At 49.2% G+C, this 24,231-nt stretch overlaps 2 protein-coding genes across 2 annotated transcripts; one reads left to right on the forward strand and one right to left on the reverse strand.

Annotated features, from left to right (window-relative positions):
• Positions 1–4,695: 4,695 nt before the first annotated feature.
• On the reverse strand, positions 4,696–15,302 carry PLAGL2 (PLAG1 like zinc finger 2). The gene is made up of 4 exons (XM_050907521.1): positions 15,248–15,302; positions 12,048–12,157; positions 10,131–10,526; positions 4,696–9,222 (listed from the first exon to the last, which is right to left on the reverse strand). The coding sequence occupies exons 3-4, from the start codon at positions 10,391–10,393 to the stop codon at positions 8,001–8,003; spliced, it is 1,485 nt and encodes a 494-aa protein (XP_050763478.1). The 5' UTR covers positions 10,394–10,526; positions 12,048–12,157; positions 15,248–15,302; the 3' UTR covers positions 4,696–8,000.
• A 48-nt stretch (positions 15,303–15,350) lies between these two features.
• On the forward strand, positions 15,351–20,603 carry POFUT1 (protein O-fucosyltransferase 1). The gene is made up of 7 exons (XM_050907616.1): positions 15,351–15,567; positions 15,675–15,796; positions 15,930–16,112; positions 16,730–16,842; positions 17,535–17,727; positions 18,004–18,246; positions 18,679–20,603. Exons 1-7 carry the CDS (start codon positions 15,351–15,353, stop codon positions 18,865–18,867), a joined length of 1,260 nt encoding a protein of 419 aa, XP_050763573.1. The 3' UTR covers positions 18,868–20,603.
• The last annotated feature ends 3,628 nt before the right edge of the window (positions 20,604–24,231 follow it).

Raw genomic sequence — 24,231 nt, forward strand, 5'->3', positions numbered from 1 at the left:
TCAAAACTCAGAAATCATCAGAATAGTCCCTTCTCCCCTTAAAAAAGGCAAAGGAAGGCTTCAGCTCCACCAACAGGACAATCCGTGCTGAACTCGGTTTTCATTTTTAGGCAGAGTAGAGAAGCAGTGCTGCCGTAGTCGTGTCCTGCCGTAGTCGTGTCCTGCCGTAGCCCTCGGCTCCGGGGAAAAGCACTGCTGAGGAAACGGCACGTTTTACCAGTGGCTGCATTAAGAATGAAAACTGGATCATACCTAGAAAAGTACCTGAAAACGGCTGTCAGCTTTTAAACAGTGTTCTGAAAAGAAATTCCCAAGAGGGCAGGATGCTCTTCGCCCTCTTTTATCTCCGTCAAAATGCTTCTGCGGCTGGCGTCAGCAGGTAGTCGTAGCTTAAGCTTTAAGGTTTGCTGCTGGTTCTGCCACCTGGGGAGCTGAGCGTGCTGGGGTTGTTTGGAAGGAGGAGTGGGCTGTACTCGTCTGAAATGCTTCCACGCGGGCTGGTAATTTTAGTGAAACCAAGTGACCAGGACTTTCTGTCTAACAAACGTTATTCTCCTTGACAGGAGAGAATGGCATCAGCTGTCGCTACGTCCCCAGCAGGGTGCCATGTCCTCTTTTTTTTGGGGGGTGGGGTGGGGTGTCTAATTCTTTGCTTGAAAGAAACTTAAAAGTCTGTGTGGATTCACGTAGGGAACTGGGTCTTTGACTTGCCTTACGATTCTGTCTTTACTTAAAAACAAACCAACCAAAAACCCCATTCCCCTCCAAGAAGACACCTGGGGCAGATAATTCAAAAGCTTTTAATAAACAACTTCATTATAAAAAATGCTCTCAATTTGAACTTCATTTTGCAAGACAATGAAAGAGCTAATTTTAGTGATGAACCGTACATTTCCTAATGGCACTTAATATTTTTACAATGTAAAAACCTTGTTTACAGCCCCCAAAATACTCCATTAAAAGAGGTTATTCGCTGTGTGTAAAAGTGCTAGAAAGTTTGTTTTTAGAAAAACAGTTGAGCTTTAACAATGGGAAGCTTCTGGCTTCGGCAGCTGTAGCTGCAGGAAGGGAGGTCAGGCACGGGCCTGTCGAGATCCAGCGCAAGAAGAGACGGCGTGAACTGCGGCCCCAGCGAGCGACGCCGCATCTCTCCCATCGGCTCCCGGGGCTGAGAAAGCCCAAACCCTTTCCCTTACACCGGGATGTTTGCCGGTTCCGGATCAAATACTGCCCTCCGGTCAGGCCCTCCTGCAGCCTGCGACGGACGGCAGAGCTCGTGCCAGGGGCAGCCCTGCCCGGGAGAGGGTTCTCAGCGTGACTCTTGGCTGCAGAGGCCGCTCAGCAGCTTTTCCTCCAGCAGCAGTTTCAGAGCTCGACCGCTCCCAGGGGTGAGTCTTCATGGCTTCCACAGGTTCCCTCTGCCGTCCCTCTTGCCACCACCCCATTGTCAGACCGCCTCGAAGGCAGACATCTCTCGGTTTTTGTTCAATATCCCCGTTTAAGGAAAATACTGGTACAAACGTTAGAAAACAACCTTCCTAAAAATAGTTTCTAGATATTAGGGGTCACTAGAGGGGGGGAAAACCCACAAAGCAGTCAAGGCTGAGGCACTCAGTAGGGCAAGAAGTCATGAACTCAAGACAGGCTTCTAGTAGAAGTTAAGGAATCTGCCCCGATGCCAGCTCTCTGCTCGAACCTGCAGGCTTGTGCACCATTTTCAGTCGCATCTTGAAGCAGGGTGTGCTGGTGAGTTCCGTAAGCAGAAGCTGATGCGTCGCCTTCACGCGCAGGACACTGAACTGCCGAGGAAAATGGGCTGCCGGGCAGGTACGTGATCTGGTCGCCTGGAGGGTAAACCCGCCGGGGCCCCGGAGCCGAGCGACAGATGCTGCAGCCGATCTGGCCTGCAGGCTTTTGCCCCTTACCGTCTCAGTGCCTTCTGCATTAGAGCTGGTTCTCCACTTGCATAGTAGTTTCAAAGACAGACACGGTATGTGAAATAGATGGTGAGAATGACGGTGAAGATAACCGTTAAAATGAGGGACGGTTGTTTTTTAACAAGACACTTTCATGTTGAGGATTTTTCCCCTAACTGAAAATGAAGAGCTGGCCTATTTAATAGTAATTAAAAAAAAAAAGGATTCCAAATCCCCTATTCTTCATCTTCTGCAATGCCTTTCACTTTCCTTGTCGCTGTGATCTCCCAATACAGAGAAGCCACCTCCATGTCACGTACATTCTTTGTGCGTGCTGGTATTTAGGCACTGGTGGAAAGGACGACTGCAGACCTAGCTTCAACTACGAGCACACAGTGAGGAAGATGCTTCAGTCTCTTCCTGCAAGCCTACCTGTGCGCATAAGAAATAAAACGTACTTTTGATAGGAAAGCTAAGCTAATCTCGTGCTGTAGATATGTGAGAAGCAGAACGTGGTCCGTTTTCTGGGTATCGTGTTCTGATCACCGGTTCAATTTTCGCTTGACCTGTTTCTGTGGCAGCCTAAAGCACTTAGCGGCGCGTGGTCTGCGTAACCGTGCGGAGATGGCTCCGGGTGCAGATCACCCAGGAGCCTGCTGAGGAAGTGCTCTGGGAGAAAACTCCTTACCTGGAGCTACAGACTGCCTGAAACATGCGGGAGGATTCCTAAAGGATCCCGGTTGTTCACCAAAATGAAGTGAGTACGTCACGGGGTGGGGAGAATAGCACGGAGGTGAGCCCGATGCGAGTGTGCATTGATTGTGCGACAGGGACAGCAGAACCTGAGTCTACGGACACCGGAGACGTGGCGGGGGGAGAGGAGCGGGTGAGGAACGGGAAATCGCCGTCCTGTAAGGCAGCTGTGTCCGTAGCAATGCCGTGTTTCCCTGGCAGCTTTCAGCTGCTTTGCAAGGGATTGCTGTGGCCCGTTACAGGGAAACGGGCACAGAAAGGGTGAGGGGTGCCAGGGTCGGTGATACGAGCGAGAACAGAGTCCGGGTTTCCCCGAGTCCTGGTCCAGCAGACCAGGCTAAACCAAACTGCCCTTCTCCAGGTGGCTGTCGGGCAGGATTGTACTCAGAGCTTCAGATGGCGATTCCCATCTCTGAGAATTGGGAAAAATATGAGAAATAAGTTATGAAAAAGCAGCAAATTTTGGATAAAGATGGAAACCCGTGAAGTTTTAATGAAGTGGTTCTGTTCGAGCCATTCATCCACTTCACTCTTTAGTGGCAGAATGTCTACAGGCCTTGGGCAGGCAATTAACGAAAAATAGGCACCCGAGGGAGAATTCAGTGAGCCTGAGTAACCAGGATTAGAGAGGATAAGCAAGAAGGTAGGGTGATGGGGAGAGCATCTTTGAAGATTTCTTTGTAAAAATTTTAATTGCAGGCAGTAGAAAATGCCTCTGCGGGGTTATTCTTTCCAGATAGCAAAGGTGATGCAACGGTAGAGAAAGGAAATGGGGATTTTTCAGTGAACTGCAGGAAATCTTCCAAGCAGCTGCTATTCACCTGTCAGCAACGAAGGAATTAAAGAACAAAGAGCTGAGCTCCCAACAAAAGTACTGAAATCCTCAATCTACCAGAGGGAAAAAAGGGATTCCCATTGAAGTGACAACATTTTTCAACACTGAGGCTAAAGAGCAGGCACTATTGTGAGACAGCTGAACAGGGTCTGTCAAAACGCCGTACGTGGACATTCTGTCAAGTGAAATTCAGTGGAAGCAAATGCAAGTTAACAGGTTGTTCCTTCATACAAATAGATTTTGAGCCAGCTGTAATCCCATGGGGAAAAAGATCTTCAGACTTTCACACAGCTCTAGAAATCCGAGCCTGGGAAGGGCTGGCTAGGTGAGTTAACCCTCTGCTGCCATGGAAATGGCTTGTCTTGTGTATTTTCTAATGAGTGAGCTGGAGTCATTCTTATTTCTAGTGGGACGTTATGTCCTTGCCCTTTTGAGAATCTAGGGTCTGATTTATAATGGCTGGCATGTTCGCATCCTGTCCTTTCACAGACTTCAGCTCTGTGATTTTATACCTTAGTTGTCTGCGCTGTTCCTATTGGTCTTGAATGCCCCCGAAGTCAGCCACACTTTAAAATATTTCTTTACTTAACTAAGCCCTCCTCAGCAATTATTTGCTGTAGTTGCTCCTCTTGGGCTCGATCTGATGTCACCTTTCTGATACAGATGTGCCTGGAATAAAGATATCATAACGGGGTGGTTCACAGGGCTCTGCCACTGAGGCAGTCCTTCATTTAGCACTTAAAATGCTCTACGTCTTTACTGGCTGCCTTGTACACCGTTCGTGGGGTAAGTGTGAGCCTTCTACTGGCACAATGTTTATTACAGGTGAGTTTCCTCAGTTCTGACAGGTTCATCCTCCGAGTTGTCTTGCCCTCATACAGCTGGTGCTTAGTGTCTCAAATCTCAGCACTTCTCTGCTGCCCTATCTCGGTGTAAAGTCCAGCCTAGCTTGCTGTCTCCTGTATTCATTGAGCCTCTTTGAAAATACTGCTTTAAAAACTCTGCTCTTCCATCAGAAGTATTTTGTGCCTCCCAAGATGGCTTAATTTGTATTTGTCCTGGCTGACTCGCAGCGGTCTCCTGTACGTGGAGCCCCTAACTTGTGGTCCTCGGTGACCGGCCAAAGAATGCCTGTATGTAACTGTAACGCTTGGCCCTGTGTTCACGGACACTGACGCTAAGGGTCTCTCTTTCATATTCACCATCCTTCCCTGCAGTCTGCTATTCCCTACGTTAATAATGACCTTAGGAGAGAAAGTAGCATGTTGACTTAAACATCCCTAAACCTTGATTTTAAAAACAAAACCAAACCCTTTCTGGGATGACACTTTTTTTTCACATCACATAACTAGCATAATGGCTGCCATTCCCTCACGCACAAAGGTCCTGCACGTACGCAACAGAGCAGGTTTCCAGGCTGTGCTGCAGCAATCATCCTCTCAGTGTGGCAAGTTTAACATTGTATTTTACCTACAGTCGCATCAGCAGGAGCTTGTCTAAGCTGACTTCTACTGATTTTCATAACAGCTCGGTACATAACTTCCTAACGAACTTAGATTCCCAAGTGGAGTTGCTTAGATGCTCCAAGTTTTTTCTTCTGAACAGGTAAAAGTTGTTCACTAACTAGCTTCAGGAAATAATTTGTTTTGTGAATTGCATACTTAGTATTTCAAATGGGAGTAGCCTCATTAGACTGGCTGACAAAACACTTGCAGATTATAAACTCCATTGTGGAACAGGAACTTTGAATCCATTTTCCAGTGCAAATACCTGGTATTAGCTCCAGCGTGCTGTCTCTGAACACGCTGCCTTTGCTGGTTTAGACTTTCCTCTCATTGACAAATGTTATTGCAACTCTGCTTGTTAGAATAGCTGTGGAAAGCAAATCACACATGCAAATAATAGCAAAATGAATTCCATTTATTCTTTGACAGGCTACTGGTAGGAAAAAGATGCCTGGCTCTAAGTTTAGCTACCACTGCTAAAGGAATTCCAGTGATGGCATCTGTTCAGAGTACAATGCAGGCAAAAAGCAAGAAAGCTGAATGTTCTGAAACAGAAGAAGGTGTATGATGGCATTGCATAAATCTGATAATCCTCACTTGCAGCAAGTGATCAGTTCTGACCATTTATTTCTCAAAAAAAAAAATCCTCTCAACTGAAGACAGGGATAAGGCTTGCATATAATTGATAACAGTGTGAAACTCTTTAATTTGCAAAGAGAAAAGCAATACAAGACAGGCCTGAGGTATTCAATGACGGTAAACAGAAGACTAGCTGAAATGCCCTATTTACCTTTTCTATGTTAGAGAACAAGAAGGCACTCGTTGAACTTCAAAAGGCAACATTTTACAGTGGAGAAAAGGAAGTACTGCATTTAACTCGGGGAGATCATTGCCACAGGATATTGCTGAGGTAAATAAATCTTATATTACATTTTGATACAAAAGTATTATTTGCAGCATTGCTGGCTAACCTAAAACAACTGATCTATGTTTTGGAGAATCAATGGATCACTAAACAGTCATTCTGGGAAGAATTACTAAGCTAAATTAAAAATAAAATTCTTGAGTAAAATGGAAGGGGGACAAGCCTATGAACAAACGAGGCACGGCTAATGTCACGCTGTGGGATCAATGGCTCAGCAGAAAGTAATATGCACTGACTGAAATGGATGTACTCTGGGGAGATGAGGGAGGACAGCATCTGGCTTCACGGAAGGAGCTGAGATAACAGAGTAGAGGTAGATTTTGCATTTTCTAGATTTATGGAGAACAACAGCGACAGATTTCCTGGTTTATATTGGCCTACAATGGTTCCTCCATGCCGAGGTATGAAGATCTGCGTGTCTATATCCATAAACGTGCACCAACGTATAGCGAGATCGACCTCCGTATGTTACCATCTGCAGTACAAGTGCCCAGGAAAATGAGAGCAGGAGACGATACAGATGCTAAATGACATCAGCAGCTGGCTGCCACTTACCAGTGTAACCCTCTGCCCTCAGCAGGTAGACAGACTGTGGAAGAACTGAAGAGGTGAGGCAGGGAGCAGGGGAAGCAGGACTTTAACTTCAGGAGACAAAGCTCGAGAAGGAGAGAACAAAAAGGCCAGTGGAACCAAATCCTAAGTGAAAGGGTGACTGCAGGCCCAAACCCTCAGCGTTTGTTAGAAGGATTAGTGTTGGGGAAAATGCTTCTAGTACACTGACAGAGCGTACATGAAGCTGGGACCAATTTTTCCTCCCAATTCCTGGATGTCATCACCCTAGGATGGAGGTAAAAATATATCTCTTGAGACTGCTTCATGGATAAGCCAAAAGGGTACTGACCTCACTGAACTGTTGTGGTAAAAAAACCTAGAAACTCGTACTCTGTTCCTCATCTCAAGGGAATCTAGGGAGCGGGGGCCTGCAGCCTGTTCTCATCCCTGCCTGGTACGACAGTACTCAACGCTGCCAGCCCCGAGCTCCTCACCTAGCTTTTTCACATGCTTTGGTTTCCAGAACAGATGCACGATCTGTTTGCCTGTGGGAGATATTTAAAAGGGCTCTATCCATACACCACAAAAACAAGCTAAGCTGTGAGAGCTGCTCCATCCCCTTGACACGTGGATAGCCAGAGAGAAAAGGCGGGAAGCTGCTGCCGACAGTGGCAGAGGCTGAAGTGGTCCAAAAAGCAGTGTATTTCCCCATGGGGGAAGAACATGATAAGTGAAGAGAAATCAGTGCAACCTGACTTCGTTGTGTAAACAGTGTTCTAGCTACACCAGACATAAAACCAGTGTATTCTGGTGCCTCCTATTTTTGTAATGGCGGAAACAGATTTGTGTTGTGTAAACAACGTTCACTGTAATGAGTTTAACCTAACGGCTCCGCAAAGAAGAATGAGGTGACGTCTCTGAATTCACTATGTAAACGGTCTTGTTGCTTAACACTGATGTGGAGTAAGCTGTATTCGGTGGAGTGAGCTGTATTAGGTGATGGGATGAGAGGTAGTGGGGAAGGACAGCCTCTTCCCTGTTGGCTTCATACAGAGCGGGTATCCTGACTTCTCCTCCTTCTCCATGTGGAGGTGTTGGCTGTTTTGCCAGAATTGCAGTGTGACAACATGAAATGGAAGCTGGACTCTTCAAAAGTTTAGCCCAAGATGAAAGAGTCTCAACTCCTTCTCAGGGACAGTCCCTTCCCAGAGAGGAACATAGCTCCAGGATCTCAGGGAAGGTCAGTGCTAAGCGCGGCTTCTGATTCACAGATTAAAAATTAGATAAAATATATCCAGTCTATTAGCTGAAATCTTTTCGCTGTACAGGACTGGGACTTGCACGGGGATATCTGCTGTTCCAGCCTACAAGTGCTCCCTCCAGAGATCAGAAACCTCCTGTCTGAAACAGCTTTGCAAAGCTTTCGCACCCCAAAGGGAAGTAAGAGTTGTGCGTTTTTAAGGCTCTCCACAAAAGGGTGACTGAAAGATCTGTTCTCCAGTGCTATTTTCAGCTTATTGGAATGCCTGGTGGAAACGTGGCAGCGTGGTTGTGCTCAAGCTGGAGGTGAAGACAGGGGGCAATGAATGAAGGGGCCCAAAGTTCAGCGAGGCCCCAGCTCCAGGAGATTCTTGAGGTTGATGTTGCAAAGTGGTAAGCAGTGGCTGTGTCTCCCCCTGTGAGTAGCCCATGACCAATCCCCCTGATGATACAGGTGGATTGCAAGGAGGAAGATTTAGGGGGAGGAAGCCAAGAAGATGAGAAAAGTCCATGTTAGCAGCACAGAGAGCCTCTGAAAGGTTAGCAGGGCTCTTGGAAAGCAAAGCCTCATCCAGGGGGGGTGGCTGAGGCGAAGAGGACTGAGGCTCACCAGATGAGAGAGACAGGCTGCCAGGGAAGTCTGACAAAAAGCTGTCCACCTCTACTTTGGGTAGTTTCTCAGGCAAATATGAGGTAGATCCAAGCTGATACTTTGGAGGAGGTTGCGGTGGGGAGGAGATGGGAGAAGACGACTCCAGAGGATAGCTCATTCCCATTGGAAGAGAATTAGGAACCAAAGAATGGGGCATCCCTGAGCTTGGCATGGTTTGGAGATGTGTGCTGTACATGCCCACAGGCAACATGCCAGGGAAGCTCTTACCACCTATCATGTCTCTGGATGCCATACACAGGACGGGACTCAGCTCTTCTTTCACTGCGACAGATGAGCTGCAGCTTAGGAGACCCAGCATGTCAACTGGCTCTGTCTTAATCTTCAGCAGTTCCTGGGAGTGGCTTTTCTTCATGTGCCTGGTCAGATGATCTTTCCGCCCAAACCTCTGAGCACAGTACTGGCACAAGAAGTCCTTCCGCCCCGTGTGCACTACCAAGTGTCTCCGCACATCTTTCCGGGTGTAGAAGCGCCTATCACAGTGGTCACACGGATGCTTCTTTTCCTTCGCTCCACCAGAAGCCCGCCTAGAATGAGCTTTGAGGTGCTCCAGCAGGACTTGGGTACTTTCAAACGTCTGGAGGCATACCTTGCAGCTGAGATCACCGCTGGCAGCCGCGTGCATGGCCAGATGTCGCCTGAAGCCGAGTTTCGTGTTGTAGTTCTTGCCACACTCAGGACAGTGGAGGGCCTCCTTGTTGGGATCGTGGGTCTGGAGGTGGTTGCGAAGGTGATCTTTCCGGTGAAACATCTTCTCGCAGTACATACACTGATGAGGCTTCTGAGCAGAGTGCGTGGCCATATGCCTTTTGGGAGAAAAGGAGGAAAGTTTAGACTAGCGTCCAACCCCTAAGAGAACACACGCTACTTTTTCAAAACTTCCCTTGTGTTCTACGCTTTATGCCACAGGAATCCCAGATGGCATTTTACCGCCACTAAACGATGTGCACAGAAGCACAACATTTCAAGGAACAGTTACAGAGTCTGTCTCAGCAGTGCCCGTCCTCCCTAGAATGCATCACCTCTGCACAGGTATACTTCAGTCGTCTACTCAGCTCCTATTCTCTCTGCAGAGGCTATCAAAGGGGGAAATGACAAAGAAAACCTTGCTAGTTTATGACAAGAAATGCTTGTCTGCTGGTGAGACGGCTTCATTTCATCAGGAGGCATCAGACTGGCAATGTCTGTTGACAGCCACTATGGACTGATTTCACCTTGGTATTTTACACTCTCTGACACTGTGGTTCATCTAGTTTCAAGTTCCTAGCGATCATATAGTTCAATAATTCTACGCTGTATTTCAGTACATAAATGGGAACTCTACTTCTTTAGCCTAGAACAAAAGCTGCCATAGAAATATTCCTGTGATTAAAGTTTGAGGTAGGGCTTATGAAATGTGAATGCTGTTCTTGCTTTTCATTTTGTTTTTTAATCTGTGAACTTCACTTTCTGCTTCAATTTCCTCCTTAGTAAAATAGAAAACAGCTTCAGCTCAGGATAAAGTATTATCTGAGGTTCTCTGGAAGGTGCTTAAAGAGATGCCAAGTATGGTAACGTCTGGGACTCAACTGCTCTGCAAGGTAACAAGGGCATTCCCCCTCCTCCACCTTCTCAGAAATTCAAGCAAAAAAAAAAAAAACCCACGATGGAGGGGTTTTCCCCTCTCTCCTGGTAGGGGAGCACTGTTCGGCAGAGGCACTCAGCAGTTACCTACCTATAGAGCTTGTACTTAGAAGCAAAGGCTTTGCCACAGTGCAGCTGAGGGCAGTTGTATGGTCTCTGCTCAGTATGAGAAAGCGTGTGAGTTCTCAGCTTGTCCACATTAGTGAAGGAGGTCTCCGATATTTCACATTGGCATTTTCCCTGACTTTCGGTCTCTTCACCTCTTGGTCTGGGGACTAATTTCCAGCCTGTCTCTTCCTCCTCCTGCTTTGCATCTTGAATCCAGTTGGGAACACTGGGAAAAAATGCCGTCATGGCAGGTCTAGTAGAACATGGCCATGTCAAGCAGAACTCGAGCCTGCAGGCGTCTTGCTGTGGTGTTGTCCCGGTGCAGCTTTCTGTTGGAACCCTCTGTGACCGAACTGCTTTAATAGCAAAACATCTTCATCTGAAATCACAGAAGGGTCGGTGTTAAGACACTGCATCCTTCACCCGTGTGCACACACACACGTGTGAGCATTCAACAAGCATTATAAACATGTGAAGATGCACGTTCACAGACATGGGAAACTCCCATCTCCAGAACGTGTTTCATTCTTGTCTCCCTTAACCCCTGTTACCTGAATAAAATGATGTTAAACTTTTTCTGAACTACATTTTTGAAACTATGAAGAGCCAGTGTTACCTGTTACATGCATTTTTCTCCTGAAATATTGTAGATAGGTTTCTCTTTGTAGCCCCAAATACCTCACCTTTCCCCGTGTGTTTTGTGGATCGCTTCTCATCCCCTTTTTTCATATCCTTCGTAGTCTGTTCTCACTTGCTCTTGATCTTTGCTTACATGGAATTCCCTTCTAGAGCTTCTCAGAGAAACTAAGGTTATCTTGTATTTTTTTTTTCATCCACTCTGCTACCAACCTGGTGCACTATTAAGACCGTCTCCTAGCAAACCAATCTGAATTACCACACATGGGTCAACAGGGCTGGGGAAGAAAACTTGCTATTATCAGCAACATTACACCTTTTTCAGGAAGGCAACAGACGCTGCTTCTCTTCAGGGTGCGATTAGTCATTGTATTTTCACTTTTCTACTGTGGGGCAGATTCTGCCTCTCTGGATTAGCAAGTTTTCTACAGTAATGAGCAATTTTTAATTTTTTTTTTCTTTCTTTTACACTCTCATCCATTGATAATGGAAGCTCAAACTGTTTCCTGTTCAACAAAATACACCTCCTGTATGCTCTGCTGGCTTTCATGTTGATGAAAATCCACATTAATCTCTCTTAGCAGGTTGTTCTTGAGTTGTGTTTGTCTTGTTGGTAAAGTACTGCATTTTTATATGGTTCTACCAACCCCTAAACTGGTAAACGGTTAGCTGAAATAAAAACCTCAGAAAAGATCTCTTTCACTGAATTTAGCTGCCTGAGAAACTCTTCTTAAAATAGCATCAAACCCTCAAGCTCTTTCTCACTCCATGATTGCTTCAGAGGGAGGAACTTCCTGCCTGCACATCAACACGAGTGCCAGTTGTGGGCAGGATGTGCAACTACGAGGGAACTAACCAACCCCCATTAAGAAAGTGCACCACTGAACGTTATGAATAGCTGAAATAACAATAACTGTAACTACACCATCACTCACAACACCATGAATGGTTCCCTCAGGATGGAAAACACTGGGAAAAATGGGACGACTCCAAGAAAACGTGTCACTAGGAGGTTTGGAAATGTCCATTAAGAACAGAATTCAGTTTTGTGCAGGCTGAATCTACTCGGGCAGAGCGAAACAATAAAGGACTAGAACTGCTGAGCTGCCACTTTGGTGCAACCCAGTGTGATGTGATGGCTGCTCCTACCCCTCGGGGTGCAGGAGTCCTGCGGTTCGGAGCAGTGTTCCTCTGTAGGTGTCTAAGACCGTGAATATTTCACCTCTGAACGAGATGTGTGCCAGAAAAGATAAGTGTTCTCTACCTCCTGCTTCAGAGCTGTGCACACGTTCCGGGAGTCTCTGCCACTTTCGCCAGGTAGTTGCTGCTTTCCCTCTGAACAAGCTCAGCCATCTGTGCCAGTTTCAAAGCTACCTGAAAGAAGACAAGAGTTTGAATTTTGCTGTCTTTAATAGTAAGGTGCATAAACTACCGCCTTCAGAGCAGAAACCCAAATACAAAAGAGTTAAGATACGGTAATCTCTGTAATTGATTATTGTAAAATAATTCCTTTAAAATTCTAAGAGTCTAGCAAGAAAAAGGACTCTACCTATTTGGATCTGTTTCTAAGTCTAAATGCATGTCCTAGGACACTCTGACAGCTGTGGAATAAGAAAGAAAAAACAAGATGAAAGTCTTGCATACTATCAGTGAAACACAGTAGCCGTGGAAGGTTAACAACATAATTCATGCTTGGCTAGAAAACTCTCTGTGTGATCCAGATATTTACATTTTAAAAAAGCTCAATTAGTTTTCTTAGTAACATTTCCCCAAAGAACATTTCCAATGTGCTCCCTGTCCACCATAACTCTGTAGCCACCAGAGAGAAACAGTTGCTGCTGTGTGGAAACACTTCACCTACACTTGTTCAGAGAACATCTTGTACATCATGGCGTTTGCACCAGCACTGGGAAACCTGCTTATCCTAGAAAGTTTTGTACTAGTCTTGGAAAAATACGTCTAGCCTATGCAGCTCCAGAAATCTCAGATAAGTCAGTTACAGAAAACTCCCATCACCAGATGAATCTTCCTCTGCTTCAGTTCTACAGAGGTTAAGAGGTTGGTGGGGTCAACACAGCTGGAAAAAAAATACGATCCACCTAAGAGCTGGATTCCCACTGGCTGCCAACTTATACGAAGCATTTCATTACTCCAGTCATCAGGTTTGTGCAAATTCAAGCTAGAAGAGCTTATAAAAGCTGATGGATCATATGCTATGTATGAGATTCCAGCCACTTGTCATTGCACAGAAAACAATGAGGTATGTCCGAGTTGGTACACAGTACAAAAGAACTCTTGGGCTTCACAGAAAGTCCCTTGGATAGAGTCTGCCACCTGCTTTGACAGTTTGTCCCACTGTTTAATCTTTCTCAAAGTATGGTTCAATGATACAGCATTTCTGCACAGTTTCTGCCCCTCGAAGTCACTCCTGTGACACGGAGCGCCATTGCTCGGCTGTGCGGGAAAACCTTGCGACCTAGGCTGGGAACCAGATCGGGGAACTGCCCAGGTTAAAAATAATCAGGAAAACATAAAAAGGAGCCTGGATGACTTCTCTGACTGCACCAACAGCAAAGCTGTGCTGACCTGGCCGGAGCGGGTATGCAGCGGCAGAGAGAGGCAGGGACACGAGGCCTGGCCGGCTGCCTGACCAGCCCCTGGACTGTGGGGCTGCAGTTTCTCTTTTCTAAAGGGCATCTCTCCTGTCTGATTTGAATTTGTCTGTCCTTCGCTTCTACCTGCCGAGTCCTGCTGTGCCTCTGCTGAGGAGCTGCTCCAGTACTGTCCCTTTTCTTCCTGCAGGGACAGAGGAGTTGGCCTAGGGACTCCTGCGTCCCCTCAGTCCTCACCACCCGCTTCTGCACTGCGCTGGCCCGGCTGTTTGACAGCTGCACGGTGGCGTGGCTGAAGGAACTTACCCAGCCGAAAAGTAACTTCTTTTTAAATTTTTCCTCCCCAGCCAGATCAGTCCCCCACTCAGGTTTGCTAAGCTATTTTAAGTTGTTAAAGCTTAAACTTGCTCAAGCGGAAGGTACCAGCTACGCGGCAGAAAGCAGAGGCCAGAATCCACGGTGGGCACTCGGCCTCACCCCGGTGTCGTGCCTCAAACCCGGCTGCTGCAGCAATCCCAGCTGCAGTGTCAGGCCTGGCACCGGCCCGGCCAGGGCACGGGTGCACTCATGCATTTATTGACTTTCCTACATGACAACCAGTGACCACAACACCTTAAACTGCTGCAGCAACATCCCTCGGAGCAGGTCTTTCAAAGGCCCCACAGAGCATAACAAAATCACCCCCTATTTTTCTTTACAGTGTTCTGATCAAGCCCAGCTCCAACCCCTGACTGCAAGGCTCTGCTTCCAGACCTCAGATCACTTTGTGACTTTTCTACATCCTCTGCCATTTTCCAATATCATTTTTTTAATTCTAAGGGAGAAAAAGTGGACACCAGACCTAGATGCACAGTACCAGCCTTGCCAATGCCACACCTGGATGTAAAAATCACTCTCCTACCTCCCTACACATCCGGCATTGACCCTTTTTTTACAGTTTTCCTACAGTCACAAACACCAACTCACATGTCATTACGATTCCCTGATTTCCGCCATGAAAACCATTACTTTCTTGCAGTGAGTGACTCTGGCCGCCTCTAGACGTGTAGGTTTTTACATCCAAACAGGCTTATTTTTCTCGTTGAGCTGCTCAAGCCTCAGTATCAGTTTCCCCCACTTGATCGCTTACAGATTTTGCAAAAACTCTGCGTAAAGTTTGCATTTACTTGTAAAGCCCAGGGAAAAGCTGCTGCACCTTTCCCATAGGATGTAACCAGACACACCATCCCCGCAGGATGAATTTTCCCATCTGACCGAGCTCCTCTTTCATTCTCCACTTCCCTGACATGACAACAGACAAGATTTTAAAAGCCCAAACCCCTTCCCTGCACCACCGGGAAAGCCCCAAACGCCAACATGGCTCTGGGATGACTTATTTATGCTACAAAAACCCGCTTTTTTCACCCACTCAGCCCCAAAGTGGCTGCAAAGCCCCCAGGACAGAGTGCGGCCGTGCTGGTTGCAACCGGGTTGCAAACGGCAGAGCTGCCGAGGGCGGGGGGGCCGAGTTGCCTCAGAGGCCCCTCGCCCCCCCCCCCCCCCCAGCAGCTCCGCCGTTTGTACCGGGAGGGAAACGGGAGCCCCCCCCCCCGGGGAAGGGTCAGTGGATGCAGCCGGGCCGGTACCAGGGGGAGCACATGTGTCGCGCCCCCCCCCCCCCCCCGTTACCATGGCGCAGCCCTGAGGGGAGGGAGGGAGAGAGGCGGGCCCGGCCTACGCCCCCCCTCCCCCCTTCACACGCCCCCCTTTCCCCTGAGGGGACCCCGCCGCCGAGGGGAGGGGGCCGCCGTGACGCCGCCCCTCACCCCCCTTCCTCCGGTGCCGCCCCCTTCCTTCCCCCCCCTCCACTCACCCCGTTCCCCCGGGCCCCGCCAGGCGCGGCTCCGGCCCAGGCCCCGGCGGCCCCATTGTGCGGGGCATTGTGGGAATGACGTCGCTCTCCCGCTTCCGCCTCGATGGTGGCCGCTTACCCGCTAGAGAGGCCGTTCCGGCGGGCCCCGGGGCATGCCGGGATGGGGCCGCCTCTCGTTGACCTCCGCCGAGCCGCCATGGCGGTGCCGCCGGTCGTTGTCCTCCTCCTCCTCTTGCTGGTGGTGGTGATGGCGGCGGCGGGAGGCGGCGCGGCGCCCGCCTGGGACGCGGCCGGTTACCTGCTGTACTGTCCCTGCATGGGTGAGGCCCTCCCGCCGCGGCGGGCCCGGCGCGGAGCCCCCGGTGGAGCCCCCGGTGGAGCCCCCGGTGGAGGCCCCGGCTGAGCCCCGCTCTCACCCCTCTTGCAGGCCGGTTCGGGAACCAGGCCGAACACTTCCTGGGAGCCCTGGCCTTCGCCCGAGCCCTCAACCGGACCCTGGCCGTGCCGCCGTGGATCGAGTACCGCCACCACCGCCCGCCCTACACCAACGTGAGCCCCCGGAGGCCGGGCGGGGAGGGGGCGGCGGGCAGAGCTGTGGCCTCTCCCCGGGGGGGGAGGCTTCGTGTACCGGGGCTTTGGGTGCCGTCGGGCCGTGAGTGAGGCTGTCCCTGTCGTTCCCCAGCTGCACGTTCCCTACGCGGAGCACTTCAAGCTGGAGCCGCTGCTGCGGTACCACCGCGTTATCAGCTTGGAGGCGTTCATGGAGAAGCTGGCGCCCGTTCACTGGCCTCCTGGCAAGCGAGTGGCTTACTGCTTCGAAGCGGCGGCTCAGAGGAGCGCTGACAAAAGCACTTGTCCCATGAAGGTGAGTCCCTCCTGCGTCCCCGCGGGCGCAGTTTGCTTCTGCTGCTGTTCCAAAGGGAACGACTGGCTGGTTCAGGTCGCCGCCGATTTGCGAACTTGGGAGTTAGCCACCCCAAATCAGTCTGTGTGGCATTCCTTTCACCGCTTGTCGGCGCGGCTTGCTGGGCCTTCGTGCTTTTCTTTGTCAGCAAACGCTTGGGGTTCAGGAAGATGGTCTGTGTAAGGAGGTTTTATCACTTCAGACTTGATTGTGGCTGTAAGGAGAACAGATCCGTAGCTTATCTCCTACTGGTCTCTGCCCGTTTCCCATCTGTGGTATAGTTGTCCACCTGGTTTTAAAGCAACCTCTTTTAAATACAAGTTTGAGAGCTGTCGTGTTCTTGTTCGTTTAAGACAGCCTTTGCCTTAGTTAACTTTCTTTAATGTGTTTCACTCTTTCTTTAATGTGTTTCACGCTCTCCTTCCTGTGGAGCTGATACGTGACAACCAGGCTGTTCCGTTCGGTCTGCTTTCTTCCTGCAAGAGAAACACTCTTCAACTTGGCACCCCAGGATCTTGCCAAGTCTGCCTTTCAGGCTCTGCATATGCACTGAATGAACACTTGTCTTTCCTTTGCAGGATGGAAATCCATTTGGTCCCTTCTGGGATCAGTTCCAAGTGAATTTTGATAAGTCTGAGCTCTTCAAGGGAATCTCCTTCAGTTCTGCGTACAAGGACCATTGGATCCAAAGGTAGCGAGAAGACGGAAAAGTGCTGGCATGCCGCTATAAATAACTCGGGAAGACAGTTGTGCTAGTCACTGTGTAAAGCCTTTGCATTTTGGGGGAGAGACTGAAGTGGTTAGTTAGCAATATAATTAAAAATCTTAATGCTTTTTCCATTAAATATTCGCTGAGCATGCTCTTCCTGTGGGCAGTATTAGGTGTGAACTCTGTTAGGCTGATTGATTTCTGAGCCAGTAATATTTAGTTACAGTATTTATTGGCTACATATGTAATTCTTCAAAAAGAATTTGGTTCTCAGTTGCTGATCATGAACTGTATTTTGCTGGTTACCTCATGTTTTCGGAGCTACGAGCGACTTTAGTGGTATCAGTAAGCTTGGGTGACAGGATTGCTCTAGTCTGGGGTGAAAACATAAGCTCTCGTTGCTTGGTAGCTCATCGCTACGCGTATGAGATTCTTATCTTTTTGTCTGTCAAATAAAAGGTCTGAGGTAAAACGCAGTACCTGAGCTTTCTTCGATGTTGTGTTCAGATGGCAAAACAGTTAAAATTGATTTAAATTTGGAGCAATAGATGCTGCATAATTCAGGGTGTTGATAGTTCCCATTCTAACCTTCACAGCAGTCTTTGTGCAAGCTGATGCATGCAAGGTTATGTCATGTTTCAGACTGCTGGGGTTGTTTGTTTTTTTTTCCTTAGGTTTTCACCCTCTGAGCACCCTGTCCTCGCCTTACCTGGAGCTCCAGCCCAGTTTCCAGTCTTAGAGGAGCACCGGCCCCTCCATAAGTATATCGTGTGGTCTGATGACATGGTGAAGAAAGGAGAAGCCTATATTCATTCTCTGCTGGTCCGGCCCTACGTAGGAATTCATCTGAGGATCGGCTCAGATTGGGTATGGTTCCTGTGTGAGGCCGGTTGCTGTAGCCCGTGCAGTCGCTACAGATGGTGGCTAACGCTCTGTGGAAGAAGGTGCCCGAAGAGGAGCTGTCCTTCTGGGCTGGCACCCCGAACCCTGCTGGTATTCAGTAGCTCACTGTGTGTTAGCAGTGCCGTTGGGATTCCCCTTTCAAACAGGCTGTAACGCTGCTGGTGGAGCTGGGGGGACGTGGTGGTGTTTTCTCACACTTGCCGTTCAAACGTGATATTTTCTCTTTTCTTCTTCCAATAGAAAAACGCTTGCAATATGTTAAAGGACGGGACGGCCGGGCCGCACTTCATGGCTTCGCCTCAGTGCGTGGGCTACGACCGAAGCGCTGCGGTCCCTCTTACCATGGACATGTGCCTGCCAGACCTCAAAGAGATCAAGCGTGCTCTCAAGCTCTGGGTGGAAAAGACAGAAGCTAAATCTGTTTATATCGCTACTGATTCTGAGCCCTACACGACGGAAATACAGCAGTTCTTCCAAGGAAAGGTGAGTCTTTCAGAAACCCGTTCTGGCAGGAGTGCTTTAATAAAAACCTTCCTTTGATTCTGGCCCGTTGCTGCCACAGACAGCAGGCAGGCAGTTGCGTAATATGGTATTCACAGACAAATATTGGCACCTCAAAGTAAATTGTGCTCATAGCAATAAAAATTATACTGTAAGGCTCTTCCTTTCCTAGAGGTTGAAGAGCGTTATCCTGCATGGTAGTAAATTTCTCCTTGAATAAGACTGCCATTAAATAAACCTAAGTGATTTTCAGAAAGGTTTTGACATTTATCTATTCATAAATGAGTTATAGGGCAAATTAAGACAGAATCCACTCTCTTTTTCTTGTATATTCCCATTTCTAATATTATGCCAAGGCATTTGGATTGTAATAACAGATAACTGGATTCATCTGCTTTCCTCGTTTCTCTGCAGATCAAGGTTGTAAGCTTGCAGCCAGAAGTGCCTCAGATTGATTTGTATATTCTTGGCCAGTCCGATCATTTTATCGGGAACTGTGTCTCTTCGTTTACTGCCTTTGTGAAAAGAGAGCGCGACGTGCATGGAAAACCCTCTTCGTTTTTTGGCATGGACCACCCACCAAGATTGCGGGATGAATTCTGACCAAAAGAGGAACAGGCTCCGTAGTTCTCAGGGCTCTGAGCCTGGGACCTTGCCGAGGGACCGCTCGGTGCTAACAGTGTTCTGCGTGCAGAGCACACTGCCAGGCTGCCGCAGACCTGCTTCAGCCCTGTGATCCTCCTCACAGTCACTTCTAGACTGTTCTGACTGACTTCTCCTGTATTTCCAGCGTGAGGTCAGGCAGAAAAGAAATTTTGAATCATGTAGTTTATAGGAAACTATAAACTATATATAGTTTTTAAGATGTAGTTTATATAGTTCTCCATTCTCACTATTTGGGGTCCACCAGCAATCATGATGAAGCAGCTGCTTGGATTTCCGCTTCTCCGTTTTTTTTTTTTCTCCGTTAAATTTAAATTTTACTTGGAGATGTTGTGAAGCTTTTTGTCCAAAACTGACCATAAGTTCTTTTTAAGTGCAAAGTATTGTCAGGAATATCACGGTCCCTGGAAAGGGAGTGTAAGGTAAAGCTCAGGACTGGAAATTAGCTCTGGGTTTTATCGAGTTCCGCTGTTGCCTTACTAGAACCACGTCACCTCAGTGCCTCGGTTTCCATTCCCCTGTCAAAAGAGATTTCATACCCGCTTCTCAGTGGTGCCGTGAGGCACCCGGATCTCTTCAGTGGTGCTAGAGAAGCGCAGCGGGGGCACGTTTTAATGTGGCAGCTGCCTCTTCAGCCCGTCTTTGTGTGGAACAGGGAGACGGCGTTTGCAGGGACACAGGCGGGGAGATCTTTCACAGCCAGTCGAGAGTTGGAGATGTAGGGCTTGTAGCTTCGTAGCTGTTGGAGGTCTGTGGTAGGAATGAAACTGGTTTTGAGCTAAGACTTTTAAAGTAGCTGTAGTGGGGTTGGTGTACGTTGTACCTAGGTCTGTGTTAATGGTTTCTGGATTTTGTCTTATTTTTGTACTTTGTAAAATAACCCCTCTGACAGCAGAACCCTTGTCTGGGGGGGTAGCTCCCGGTGGAGATAACTGTGGGAAGTGTTAGCCGACGGTGAAACAGCAGCCCAAAAAACCTTCGTCTGGCCCAGCACAGTTTGGTGCTGGGAACAGCGATAATCCCGGTGTGGTGAGACTCAGCTTGACCAATGCCTTTTGGTACTCCTGTGATGTTGTTTTTTTTTTTTTTTTGTCCAAAGACTGAGTACAGAATTTACTGTTCCTTTTTTAAAAATGCCACTTAGGTGAGTCTGTGGTACCAGGGCTGGCTGCCTCTGGTGCGCTGCTGCGGTTTAAACAATGCTGTCTCAGAGTGTTTATGAGGTTTTAACTCTAAATGTCTTTTTGGTGGTGGGTTTTTTCCTCCTTGGAAATGTTCCTGAGCTTTCAAGGAGTTTTGAAGGCTCAAGGGGGTGAGCAAAAGAGGGCTAAATGAGGAGGTACCCCAAGTGTCAGGGTGGCAAAGACTCATCTCTGTTTCCTCAGCGCTGGCTTCCAGAAATGATGGGATTTGGTGGTTTTTGGGGCCTCTGGCCGCCTCCTGGCACGGGCCCAGGGGAGCTGGGCACCTGCCCGCTCCTCGGTGGTTCACTCGGCTCCGTGATCTTGGATGATGCCGTCGGGGCTGCCTTGCCTCGTTACGGAGCAAGGGCGGCCTTTCCGCATCGTATTGGGAACACAGTGTGTTAAGAGAAAATGTTTGGGGTTTTTTTTTAATTAAAAAAAAAAAAAGGTATTTTTTGTAATAATAAAAACCTGATTTTGTATTCGCTCATATTGCACCGAACTTCCTTCCTCTGTCGCGGGTTGCCCGGCTGAGCGCCCCGTGAAGCGGGCACCTTCCCCGGCCCGGGTGTGGCCGAGCAGCCGCGCAGCGCTCCCCGGCTCCGGCTGGGGCGAAAAACGGGACGTTTGGGGAGGGCGAGGTTCGCCCGGGCCGGGGCCGGTGCTGCCGTCAGGCCTCGCTGGGCCGCCCGGGACGAGGCGGGGGGGGGGAGCGGCGGCGGCCCCTTTGTCCCGGCTCCATCCGGGCCCCGCCGGGGCCGGTCGCTACGGAAGTGGTGGCGTGGGGGCGGGAGCGCGGCGTTGCCAAGGAAGTGCGTCAGGGCGGGAGGGGCGGGGTCGCCCCGCCGCTTCCGGTGCCGCGGGAGGAGGCGGCCGTGCGGCTCCATGGTGACGGCGCAGGTGAGTCCGGCCCGGCCCGGCCCGGCCCGGCCCCGCCTGTGCGTGGGCCCCGCCGCGGCCCCGCCACCCGCGCGTGTGCGGCGGGGGCCCGCCCCGAGGAGCCGTCGCCGTCCGGGGCGCTCACCCAAGGGCCGGCCCGCCGGCACCCGCAGCCCCCGTTGCCCCGCGGGTGTGACAGCCGCTGCCGGTGTGGCCACCCCCATTTGCACGCGTGGGTACGGCCTCGTCTGCGGGGGTGTCGGGCCGGGGCAGCGAGCGAGGGAGGCGGCGGGCCCTGCCCGCTGCCAGGCTGCCTGTGGCGAGGCCGCGGGCGGGTGGCCCCCCCTTCGCCGCTCCCCGCCTCGGGCACGGCCCGCTGTCCCCCGTCCTTCGAGCCGGGGGTCCAGGGTGCCCCCGGGCCCCCTTCCCTACGCCCCCGGGACCCCTTCCCTGCTGCGCCCGGTGTCGCAGCAGCGAGGGCGGTGGGTGACACTCGGGTGAACCCATAACCAGAAACGAACTCCGGGTCCCGGCTGGAGGGGGGGTCCCGTACCCGCCGCCTCCCCGGGGGAGGGGGACACCCGTGGGATGCCGTGCTGAAGCAGATGGAGGTGACGGAGGTGACCGCAGGCGCTAAGCGAACTCGGGGTGCTCGGTGCCCCGGCAGCACGCTGTGGCAGAGGTGGCAGCGGGGTTGTCCTGTTCGGGCCGCGGTGCGTCCGGCGGGGAGGTGAGAAGAGAACAACAGCGGAAGAGGCGGTTGGCTTACGAAGGAGTAAAAGACACAAGCAGTTAAACCAAGACATTATGAACCCACAATTACTTGAAAGATTTAAACTGCAAGAAAGCGATGGAATTTTTTAGGTGGTACCTGGGGATGTGCAGAGAGACGGGAGGGAAGGGTTTAGGCAGCATACCAAGAAAAATCTTTCTGAGATCTTTAAACTTAAGCCAGGAAACAGAGAGGCCTCAGGACTTCAGCCTGCCAGAGGCAGACGGGATAAGTGATAGGTGGCCGGTGAGAGCGTCGGGTGCCTTGGGCACGGCCGGCTGAGCCATCAGGTCCCAACTCCTGGAAGGTCCTGAGGAGAAGTGGTTACCTTAGCTTATATTCAGGTTGTGGCATTGCTTATTTTTTCACGCACATCCTTGTGCTGACTGAAATAAACAAAAATGCTGGGATTTCTGCCCACCCTCCCCTCTTGCTTCATCTGGAGCACATCTTCAAATGCATTCATCTCAACCTTGACCTTGACTCTTAGGGACCTGGCCCAGGTCGCTTTAGGCTGAACTAATTTCATGAACGAAGCCCCATCCCCGTAGCAGAAGAGCGGGTGGCACGGCGGCCTTCCCAGCTCTCCTGGCCATCCCTGTCCGGCTGCTCCGGGCAGCTCAAACGTTGCCGTGGAGTTTCTGGGGAATACAAACACTGCCAACTAATTGGTTTTATTTTTCAGTTACACACTTGGGTAAGTCTGAGGGGAAGAATCCTTTGTTACGCTTCCAGTAAACTTCACAGCAGTAGCTAAAATAATTGGAGATGATTCGTGATAGGTTGTTACGAAAATAGCCCAAATCAGGGGTAAAATAAGTTATTTGTGACTATAAAAAGAGACTTGCAAGTGAAATGGGGAAAGGTGTCAAGAGATTATCAAGCTCACATTGATGAGTTATACCCAGAGGAACAGCAAATATGCAACATAATTTTTGTTCAATGTATACCTCTGCCAAAGCTGTCGCAGAGGGGACACGCTGGATATTTCACTTCTAACTTTCTGGTGAGCATATGGATGGCAATGTATATTCTTGTAAAAATAAAACAGTCTATGTGAAGATTAACTTAATTCTGATCATTTAATGTTAGTCACAGTTGCTTACAAAAGCGGCACTTCTCATCAAAATAGCATTTTGGGTATTAATTATATAAAATAAATCAAGGCTCTGCTTTTTAGAATTCATGCCTAATTTAAGTATTTGCCAATGTGAACATTCACTGTAATAATGCAGATCAATGAAGCAGCAGTTGCTATGCGAGCTTGCCCAAAAAAATTGTCTCTTGTGAACTTGAACTATAGGAATATGTCCAGCAGATATGGAAGGAGAAGCGTGTATTTGTATATACAGCTACTCATGATGAGTAGAGGGAGAGTTGCTTTTTGTGATTCTGCAAGACTTGTCCCCATTTCACATATTCTTTCTCTGTTGGTATTCTAGAATACCTGTTCCTTGTGGGTCAGACAGTAAGGTCGTCTTTATTTGGAGTTGTCAGTTAGGAGGGAAATGTTTTTGTTCAGTAGCGATCCAAAATTCCTGTAGTAGTTTGAATTCACTGTGCAGGTTGTAAAGTGCTTATTCTGGATGGTAGTCCCGTTTGGTCAATTCAATGCACCTTCCTCATCTTCCTCCTGGTAGCTACCATGCGCTTTCATGGGAATAGCGAGGAGCAAGGAGTTTCCCCTCACAACACCAGGGAAATTCCAAAGGCCGTACTGAGGTTTCCGTACAATTCTTAAATGTGTTTATTTGTTACTCTTGTGTTATTCTTTGTAGTGCAGACTGACAGCCTGGATATTGGGCTAGAAATGTTCTGCTTCCTTTCTCAGTCCTCTAGCCCTGCTCCTGAAGTTCTCTGTCACCTTGTTTGAGAAGCTCTGCTGAGACATGCAATTATCGATTGAAAAACAATTAGACAAAATCCATGGGTTGCTGCAGATCCAGCTGGTAGTGGAACAGGGAGAACGTCCTGCGGAGGCCAGACTGAAGGCGTGCCAGCGCTGCCTGGGGTTTCCCGTGGGTATTAGTTTCACGTTTAGTTCCAGTTGGCAGAAGGATCTCAGAGCTCTTCCTGAAAGATATTTTTGAAAAAAAGAGCTTATTAGAAATCACACGGCATTCCACAAGCTGTGCCGTTTAGATCTTCCGTGTAAGGCTGTCACTTTAGCAGTAACGCAATCTTTTTGCTCTGTTTTAAATGGCAGCTTATATGCCCATAAGAATGCAACAGCGTGTTTCTTCTTCTCTACCCAGAGTTGTGAAGGACTCAGATCTGTGAACTGGGTTTATGCAACGTGAGTTTAGATTGATGCTGAATCTTGTAAACCTGGTTCAGCTGGGACACCAGAGCAGGAGCGCGGAGTGTACTTCAGTAGGTTAGTGTGCTTGGGCAGAGCTGGCTCATATGGGAAATCCCGGTAAAAGTATATTGCCAAAAGGAAAAATAACAGCATAGGTCTGCGTGAAC

The sequence above is a fragment of the Gymnogyps californianus genome, chromosome 17 (genome assembly GCF_018139145.2).
Source record: "Gymnogyps californianus isolate 813 chromosome 17, ASM1813914v2, whole genome shotgun sequence".
In the NCBI taxonomy this organism is placed as follows: Eukaryota; Metazoa; Chordata; class Aves; order Accipitriformes; family Cathartidae; genus Gymnogyps; species Gymnogyps californianus.

What these genes read in the sequence shown, in the direction of transcription:
- PLAGL2 (XM_050907521.1), bottom strand. Translation starts at nt 10,393, where the DNA reads ATGACGGCATTTTTTCCCAGTGTTCCCAACTGGATTCAAGATGCAAAG. An exon ending in TCTAAGTACAAGCTCTATAG is followed by an intron (nt 9,223 to 10,130) that starts GTAGGTAACTGC and finishes TTCTCCCAAAAG; the next exon opens with GCATATGGCCACGCACTCTG.
- POFUT1 (XM_050907616.1), top strand. Translation starts at nt 15,351, where the DNA reads ATGGTGGCCGCTTACCCGCTAGAGAGGCCGTTCCGGCGGGCCCCGGGG. An exon ending in AAGGACCATTGGATCCAAAG is followed by an intron (nt 16,843 to 17,534) that starts GTAGCGAGAAGA and finishes TTTTTTCCTTAG; the next exon opens with GTTTTCACCCTCTGAGCACC. An exon ending in TGAGGATCGGCTCAGATTGG is followed by an intron (nt 17,728 to 18,003) that starts GTATGGTTCCTG and finishes TTCTTCCAATAG; the next exon opens with AAAAACGCTTGCAATATGTT.